The sequence below is a fragment of the Trachurus japonicus genome, chromosome 6 (assembly GCF_045865225.1).
Source record: "Trachurus japonicus isolate A0001 chromosome 6, Traja_1.0".
In the NCBI taxonomy this organism is placed as follows: domain Eukaryota; kingdom Metazoa; phylum Chordata; class Actinopteri; order Carangiformes; family Carangidae; genus Trachurus; species Trachurus japonicus.
This window is the reverse complement of record NC_140912.1, coordinates 27,010,159-27,019,779: the sequence shown is the minus strand read 5'-3', so window position 1 is coordinate 27,019,779 and position 9,621 is coordinate 27,010,159. Positions and strand designations below refer to the sequence as shown.

The following is a 9,621-nucleotide window of genomic DNA, read 5'->3' as shown; positions in this document are numbered from 1 at the left end:
GATTATTCGGCTCCTCGAACGCACCAGGAGTCTTACTGTTTAAAGTTCAGCATCATTAATGAAGTCAGTTTAATGAACGCGGCAGATTTCCTGTTTGTGTTTTTTGAGCTGATTGTGATGAGAGTTCCCAGGAAACATCTGGATTTGACCATAAGGAACAAGAAAGAGAGCAACAAAGATTTTTCTTTTTCTTTTTTTTCTTGCAGGACACAGATAAAAACTCTCTAGTACTTCCATTGTGGTCTAAAGTAAAAGTCAGCCCTGTTAACTAAATGTCTACAATGGCTTCACTAAACAGCGCATCACCATCATCACCATCATTATTATTATCATCATCACCCTCTCTTCCTCCTCCTCCTACTTACCAGACCGTTCTTATTTCCTTGTTGTCATCATCTCACCCTCTCCTCTCTGCTCACACACTAATAAACCCGCCCCCCCTCTTAGATCTTTATCAATTGATCCCATATTTTTCCTCCTATGATCTTGTGTGTGTGTGTGTGTGTGTGTGAGTGTGTGTGTGTGTGTGAGTTGAACCCTCGGCTCGACGGCGCCCTCTAGCAGGGATGAACGTTGCAGGCACGGATCTCCTTCCGGTCCTTACAGCTGGCGGCCTGCGCGGGCCCCTTTGCCCTTTTCTTCGCCGTCATGAATCGCTCCTGGATCCCCCCTCCACACGGCTTGGTGCAGTCCGTCCAGCTGGTCCACGGCTGCATCCTGCAACCGGCTGCAGGAGAGAGACACAAACACAAACAACCACAACAAACATCAGCTCCGGCCTCGTTCAGCTGGATGGATCACAATAATAATAAACAACTAGAACACAAAGGCTGTTTTTACACTGCAGGCCTCGATGCCCGACTCCGATTTGTTGCCTATATCCGATTTTTCTGACTATTTACATGTTCTATCAGAAGTGACTATCTGCATTTACACCTACTTTGCTTTCGTGAAACAACTCACTGAAGGAAGGAAGTAAGATAGTGAACTTTTTCAAAGACGGGAGATTTATTAGGTCACGTTATATTTACATAATAATTATAAACGAAGGTCAGTCTGGTGCTCAGAGTTTATATCATCTTTTATAACATCTAGTCTGTCCTTCCAAAATAAAGTTAGTGACGTGTCTGCATGGAGCGCCGAGCGGGCCTGCTGTGAAATGAGCAGCTGACTCCTCTCTTGATTTCTAATCGTCTCGGTTCAGTTTTTGCCAGTAGGAAAACTGGTGAAATCTGGTGATTCTCTCTCTTTCACACTCCCTCGCTCGCCCTCGATCCGCATAGAAATGAATGTTATATGAAAACAAGAACTAGTGAGGGAAAAAAAACAGATGCGCGGACACCACACAGCTGGCCATGGTCGTCCAGGTCAGACCCACATGTCAGTCACAGGCTACAGAGGTTCAGTGAAATGTGTGGGCACGTGAATTAAAGCCATAGTGCGTAACTTCTGTCACCCCCAGAGGATCTCTACGTTATTACAACGACTCAGCGCACACTGCTCGTCACAGCACACAGACTCCCCGCAGTAAGTTACACACAACAACACGGGCTACACACCTTGTAACTTACTGCTCGTTAGGCTAACTAACTCCCTTCTCGTTGTCAGGTAAAACCGAGTAGAATGCGGCCTTTCGGTCGTTTCCTGTCCGCCAGCGTGGGAATGTCGCCAACTACACCAAATCAAAAAGAACAAATAGGCTACTGAAAAATACAGCGAGGCGTTAGAGGAGCCGAACGGCTTAATCAGCGTTGTATCATCTCCTCTTGTAGTGGCATGAGTGAAACGGATATTTACAGACACGTAGAAGTTACGCACTATAGCTTTAATATCATTAATGATGACGTATGACACGCATTGCCAGGAAAGATCCGATCTGTCGGTTTAGACTACAGACGTATCGGCAGATCTCTGATTTGTATCTCATTTATTTCCACATATGACGGGGCCTGAATCCGATTCCATGCGTATTTGTCTCGTTTACACGTTCATGTCACAGATCAGATCTGAGCCACTTGAGAGGAAAAAATCAGAATTGGGCCACTGTAACCATGCAGTGTAAAGACGTCCAAAGTGAGCACCGACCTGGCTGTTCCTCCAGCGCTGCGTCTCTGCCTTGTTGTTTACCCCGCCTCCTCCTCTTTCCTCCTCCTCCTCCGCCTCCTCCTCCTCCTCCTCCTCTCTCTTCCTTCGTTTTCGTCCGACACTTCCTGATCTTGCACTTCTTCCTCTGGATGGTCTCGGGGCAGCTGCTGCCTCCGAACTGCGGCTCCAGCTTGATCATGCGGGTTCGGATGGTGTGTCCTTTACCGCACGACTTGTTGCACTCGGACCACTCGCTCCACTCGGAGACCATGCAGTCCACAGCTGGAGGAGAGAGAGGAGAGAGAGGAGAGGACAGATGAGGACAGATGAGGACGGAGGGATTAACTCCACACTGACTTCTTTATTCGGCTCTTTGCTGAAACTTGCTGTACTTGAATATATTTTAGTTCTAAGCTTTTTTTTTTTTTTCAAACCTCAGGATTTCACTTCATTAGACTTTTTTAAACAATCCAAGGTGATTTTATTATGATGCACATAGTTTCATACACTGCATACACAAATCATAACAGGATGGGGTGAAGAGAAGAGCAAGTAAGAAACTTAATAATTAAAGGAACAACAAAGGCAAAACTTTAAAATTAGATCAACAAATAATAAACCTGAAGTGGAGACAAAAGTAAAAATTTGGATGAGGTTATTCCCACAGGGCCTGTGTGCATCATTATTAAGTTTCTCTCTTCTGCATTGACCTGAGACGGGTCAACCCAAGTATTGTGTTTTCTTTTTTGGTTTGTTTGTTTCCATTTCACTAAAAAACTCTGTGAGCGCTTATGTTCATTCCTCTCACCTCCAGCTTCATCATCTTCATGCTAAATGTGGAAGTTCAAGTGGTGATACGACAGAGTGACGTTGTGTTTTTGAAACTAACCTCTTTACTTCTGTCATTAATTCACAAATCCCAGTTTTCAGACATGATCACAGTGAAGTGTTTACAGTTGTTACATATAAGCAGAGTAAAGTGGTAAAGTGAAGGAGGCTGGTTAAATAATGAATGAAAAACACTGTTGTTAGTCAGGACATTGAAGTTAAATCTAGTTTAAAGATTTTGTGTCATTTTTTGGTTTCACAACTTTTCACAGTCCTGGGCGTAGCTATTTATCCTATTACATTAGATTATTTTGGATTACTTTATTATTAGCTAAATTGGAAATTACAATGGTTATAAAGGAGACATGTCAGACCAAATAGAAACATATTGGAACCACACAACTACTACTACTAATTTATTAAGTTATTGTATGTTTTAATGTGTCTTGTGTATGTTTTACTTCTTGTTTTTATCATATTTATGTATATTTTGTCATGTGTGCAACACTGTTGCAAACCAAATTGCTCTTCGGCGAGAATAAAGCCAATCAATCAATACCTAATGTACAACACTGTGTGAGGAACGATCTGTCTAGCAACCTAATAAAAAAACAATCCAGTACATTGAACACATCAGAAACAGAACACAATGATGCATCTATAAATCCGGCCAATAATACAGGCAGTAAATATAAAATATGACCTTAAAAACTGAACACATGGGTTTTTTGAATATTTATTATTTAAATGTATTGCTATTGCTCTGCTTAAGTCTCTAATTTGAGTTTTTTAATTTCATTTGCTTGTAAAGCATCCTGACTAGTATGAAAGGTGCTATATATCAATAACTGAACTATACTATCTGAAGAAACAAGCAAGTATAATGTTATTAAAGAAAATTTAAAGTTAAAACTCATGAGAAGGAATAACTGATGATGCTTGTACAGAATAAAACTGATATTTCCAACAATTTAAATCTTAAATTTCACTTTTCTTGACAGATTTAGTTTCAGAAGAGTTGGTCAAACCTCAGATCAGATCAGATCAGAGGCAGTGAGACCAGAGTGTGTGTTCAACAGGAGGTTGAAGTTGAGAGTGTGTGAGTCACTTACGACACTCGGGCAGCATGCACTTCTCCGTCTGCTCCAGCTCCTCGCTGCACTCTGCAGGATCAGACTTCAACATCCTCTGACGTGTCCGCACGCCGCGTCCACACGTCACGCTGCACTCGCTCCAGTCCGACCAGGGGGACAACATGCAGGGGATGGTGTCTGCACAAACACACACACACACATCGGTACAAGTTCACACACACACAAACACACATTTGAAGAGCAGATCACAGACATGTAAACAGAATAAATGAAGTGAACTCACGACACTCCGGCATCATGCACTTCTCCACCTCGGCCACCTCGGTTTTACACATCGATCCGTCGATCGGAGGCATCTTCACCATGCGCTCCCGTCTCCTCATCCCCAGACCACAGGTGACGCTGCAGGGGTCCCACTCCCCCCACTCCGTCACCACACAGCTGCTGGGGGCTGCGGGACCGACACAGGGGCAGTTAATGTAAAGTTCACAACACAAACGGATCCAGTCCGACCATTAGTGTCAAGTCGACTGATTGATCTTTAGAGAGAGATCAATAACATCATGGTCTGTCTTTGGCCTTTGTTTCTTTGTTTCTTTGTATCTCTTTTTCTTTCATTCTTTCTCTCTCTGGGTCATGCATTTGATCTTTTATAATTTCATATATCTTTACTGGATGTAAGTACTTTTTAAATGCTTTTAAGGATTTAATTACTACAACTTACTATATATGTATCATTCTTTTCATTCTTCTAAAATTAAGTAAATTTTAGTTTTTTTGTTTTCCTCAATCACTTATAAACTCTATAATCTGCATTTTCACTTTTACTGTATGAACATGTATTTAAATAAAGATTGATTGATTAATTCTACATCACAGAATTAATGATATCAAAGGATTCATTGTAAAGATAACTTAACTTAGTGTATGTGCATATTATTTTATGATAAAACAGTGTGTAAAGTTTAAATTTTCACTTTTAAACAAACAGAAACTTTAGAAATCTTCAAATATATTTTGGACCAAAACGCTGCAGATAAGCAGAAGCTTCAGATTTGTCACATATTGAACTAGAAGTGATGCTCTATGTTTAAAATCTAACAGAGGAAACTTGATTAAAATCACTGTAGCTCACAGAGAAACACTAAGTTAAATCTGTTTGTGTTTCTTTTGACTGTTTTACCTTTTCACTTTGCATTTCACCTCCTCCATCACTAACAGACTCACAGCATTCGTCGTTGACCACGCACTTGTCCGTCTCCTCGGTGTGCAGCTGGCACAGCGAGCCGTCCTCCGGATACTGTTTGACGTATCGCTCTCTGGACCTCATGCCCATCCCACAGGACACGCTGCAGGACGACCAGCTGATCCACTCCGACATCATGCAGGTCGACGGCTCTGCGGAGAGAAATACAACCAGCTCCACTTAGAAGAAACAGAGAACAACATCGTTCATGAAATTTAGCGTTTGATTTATATAAATAGGAAAAAAGTTCTGTTTGTTCTCGAGTTGTTTTTTCATCATTTGCAGGTGCAGTTACGTTGTTGTTTCCATTTCTCATTGTAAACAAAACAAAAATAGGTCCACAGCTGCAGATGAGCATTTTTCTTAATGATTAATAATACACAAACAAGCTGGTCAAGGTTTGGTCTTTTGTCTGACACAGCAAAAAGTTCTGGATCAGGTTCATCGCTCCAAATACACAAGGTGGTCGATACACAGATGCCAAATATTGATCTTCTACTTTGTAAATTGAGAAGACAAATGTAAGTTTTTAGCGCTAGGAGACCAGAATGTGGGATCGAACCTACTGCTATGACTATAGGGATTATGGCAATTTGTCAAAACTATTCCTTTAAGATAAATATTTACATGGGAAGTATTTTGAAATTAAAAACAATAATTTACATGTATGTACATATGTATGTGAACATGATGGTAACTTGTTGTATTGTTTGTTACAGTTTTTCACTCACTTCACACACTTTTTTCGTTCACGAACGTTTACTACGACTCCTCGTCATTTCTGCAAGCAAGAGTTTAGCTGGTTGTACAGAATAGCTGCAGTTCCTACACTGTAGTGAGGACAACATACTGTAGGGTGTGATGTGTAAAAAGGACAAAAATAAAGAGACACATGAGGTGAGAGGTCAAAGCTTCCCACAGTAAAGACATATGATGTGTCTGAAAATTTAAAAGAACTCACAACGCAAGTTTTAAGTGTGTTAAAAATGAAAATTTTGCCACAGCTTAAGTTAAAACTTCAAGGTTGGACTCCTACATTCCTACATCCGTCTTCTTGTATCCCCTCATCTCTCCTGATCTGCCAGCTGTGAACCTCCTCTTCCACTCATGGACGGTAAATAAAGATGGATGGACGCAGCCTCGGTGACGTCACCTACTGTGGCGTTAGAAGCTGAGCCGATCCACAAACAACAGGCAACAACAACAAAGAGGTGCGATTTGTCACTCAGTCCTCTGCACTCTCACTAAACTAAACCAGGATCCTCTCTCTCACAGTCTGTTCAGTCGAAGGTGGCATTTTCCAAAAGGCTCTCCCTCAGAAAACCGCCTCAACTCTCTTTTTAATAAGTCCGGTTGCCTGAGGGACGGAGCTATTCACAGCTCAGGCCTGAGGGAGTGAAAGTCAATATGAATGATCCCGGCCTGTATCGGCTGGAGAGAGAGAGAGAGAGAGAAGTGCAGCGTCTCTGGCTTAACAAGGTCCACTCTGGTGTATTTTATCACTATTAGGCAGCATGGCGGTTCAAGATCCTCCTATCCCTCACTTACAGAGCAGCTCTGAACAAGTCGAACCTCTGCTCGCCGGCGTCTCCTTGAGACTCCTCGACTCAGAGTGGACAGTTTATTAAAAGCGAAACTGTCAGGAAGAGACGGGGAGATGAGAACAGACTTTGTAAATAGGATGTTTTCTAAAAGAATAACTGCAAAAACTCTAAATCTTACCAAGAATATTTGTCTCATTTCCAGTCAAAACAAATCTCATTATACTTAAAATAAGACTCATCACATTAAAAAGTAGCTTGTTTTTAGACACGTTTTACTTCTTTCAAGCATATTTTCACTTGAAATAAGTACAAAAATCTAACAGTGGAGCAAGTTTTTCTTTCTTATTACAAAGTTGCTTTCACTGGCAGATTTTTCTACTTATTTCAATTGAAAATGTGTTTGAAACAAGTGAAATATGTCTAAAAAATTTTTAATTTTTAGGTGATGAGTCTTATTTTAAGTGGAAAGAGATTAGTTTTGACTAAAATTGAGACATTTTGACAAGAAATAAGACAAATATTCTTGGAAAGATTTTGAGTTTTTGCAGTGTAGAAAGGTTTTTTTTTTTTCTTTTTCTTTGACTCCAAGCACTTGACTCTCGAACGCACCCCCGCTCTCCAACAGCTCGTACGGGCTGCGGCCTGATAAAGCAGAGCTAAGTGAATCATTAATAAAAGATACAGGTATCTCACAGCTCCGACGACCAAGTCCCCCCCCGGGAGAAGCAAAGAGTTTCCCGGGAATATTAATCACCCCTGGCGTCGGTCCGGCCCCCGTGCAGCAGCATGAACCTCACAATTATCAATCTCCCACCGCACACTAACGGAGCGCTAAATGAAAACAGAGGAGAGGTGCTTAGGAACAAAAAGCTATCTGTGTTGCTGTCTGATAATCGATAAGAGGAGCAGCGAGCGGTGCCAGTGTGTGTGTGTGTGTGTGTGTGAAGCCTCTTTAGCCTCCAACTGCCTGAGCTTCACTTGTCTGATGAGTGGTGGACGTCCTGGGAGCGAGGGAGGGAGGGAGGAAGAAGAGTGAGGAGGGAGAAGACAAGACGCCGACTGTGCTGCCTCTCAGCATTTGTTCCAAACTGACAACTTCACTGGGAATTGGACAAAAGGCAAACTCCTGGGGTTTTGGGCTTATGTGTGTGTGTTGTTGTTGTTGTCTTGCTGGAAAAGAGTAAAAAGAAAAAAAAATTGACAACTCTGATAGAAATCAGAAAGAAAAGTTTCCTCTTTGACAGCAACAGAGAGAAACAGGAAGGAGTCGACGCCAATTTACTGAAAAGTCAAAAAGTTCCGTCCGGCTCGGATTAACGTTGAGTGTGTTTGTGTGTCTTTTTGCATCTGAATCAATTAGGTGCACTGCACAGTCCTGTTATCTTTAACACCAACGACGAGCAGCACGGTGCGTCGGTTTTCTCTTTTTAGTCAAAGATAAACACAGTCAAATCCTGGAGGAAGCTTCTGCATCAGCGGCGGCTAATCCACATAATCTTCTATGTTTCAGTCAAGTAATTAGCGTATCCAATTACCAATGTTTACTGTGTGTGATTAGGGATTATCTTTCCTTTCTGACACACTCTTGTTGCTGTATCTACTTCAGATACTGTGTGTGGAGGTGTCGCTGTCTTTGCCGTCTGCTCTCAGATTCAGTCTGATGGTGGAGCTCGCACCTGTTTCCCTTCACTCACACGGCGAACTAAGCCTCACAACAACGACCTCGACTGTCTGTCAGACAACGGTTGCACAATTACATTTCTGAGTAAAACAACACCGCCGGGCTGTGAAATATAAATGAGGGAGCAGCTTTGTGTTGCCACCACAGATCCAATTTTAGTCAAAACTAGTCTCAGAAACACCTGAGATATAATCTACTTATTATTTCAGGGCTTCACTGCTCCTCTTTAAAAACTCTGAGAGGACGGATTTAATGTAATAAAGCAACAGAAAGGAGGTGTTACAGCTCCACATACACATATAATAGTCCTGAACACAGTGACAATGGGTTTGACTCTGACCCATGATCCTTTGCTGCAGGTTATCTCCCCTCGCTCTCTAAAATTTCCTGTCCGTCTCTCAAACAGTTTCCAACTTCCTGAGCTGGAAATAAGGACCGGACGCTCTCTCCTTTGATTTGACCCGTGACTAATGGAGAAAACCCGGTGCAGCCAGTCGGCCTCGTTCACATTTCTCACTTTTTTTTCTTTTGCCGGTGGACGACGCCGGTAGGTCGGCCGTTTTTAAAACTCTAGCAACGTTGAACTCACTTCACATTGGTGTAACATGACGGCCTGAAGGAGAGCAGGCGGATGGAGGGATTTCTTTCTTCATCATACAGTACGAATCGTCCCATCTTAATGGTCTAATCCAGTGGTTGTCAAACTTTATTTTACATCAAGGACCCCTAAATTGACACAAATTAGGCCACGGACCCCCATTGGACAAAATTTTTAAACAAACACCAGAAATACACAAATATTTGTCCTGAGACTGAAAAACGTTACTTTCTTAGTAAATGTACGTTCAAATTAGGGCCATTGGCGTAAATCTTTTGAAATTTTTTTGTGAAATTTTAACATTTCTCAAAAAGAAAGTTAAAAAAATTCTAAATAAAAAATAAGATGGTAAAATCAATCAAAAAAAGTTTTAAAAATTCTAGAAAAAAGTGGTAAAATTTCTAAAGAAAATATTTAGAAATGTAAAACAAAGTGGTAAAATTTCTCAAAAAAGTAAAAAAAAAAAAAAATCTAGAAAAAACTGGTAAAATGTCTGGTAAAAAAAAGTTGGGGACCCCCTTGAACCCTCTCAAGGACCCCTGGGG

General features: G+C 41.4%; 1 protein-coding gene across 1 annotated transcript in view; it reads right to left on the bottom strand.

Annotated features, from left to right (window-relative positions):
• Positions 1-466: 466 nt before the first annotated feature.
• The window catches only part of spon1b (spondin 1b), a 104,075-nt gene continuing 94,920 nt past the window's right edge, over positions 467-9,621 (bottom strand). The window contains exons 12-16 of the mRNA XM_085780075.1: positions 5,235-5,405; positions 4,291-4,458; positions 4,026-4,184; positions 2,086-2,367; positions 467-727 (exon numbers count right to left, since the gene is read on the bottom strand). Of these exons, the coding sequence (XP_085636201.1) occupies positions 558-727; positions 2,086-2,367; positions 4,026-4,184; positions 4,291-4,458; positions 5,235-5,405 (950 nt within the window). The 3' untranslated portion in view covers positions 467-557. The remainder of the gene's footprint in view (positions 728-2,085; positions 2,368-4,025; positions 4,185-4,290; positions 4,459-5,234; positions 5,406-9,621) is intronic.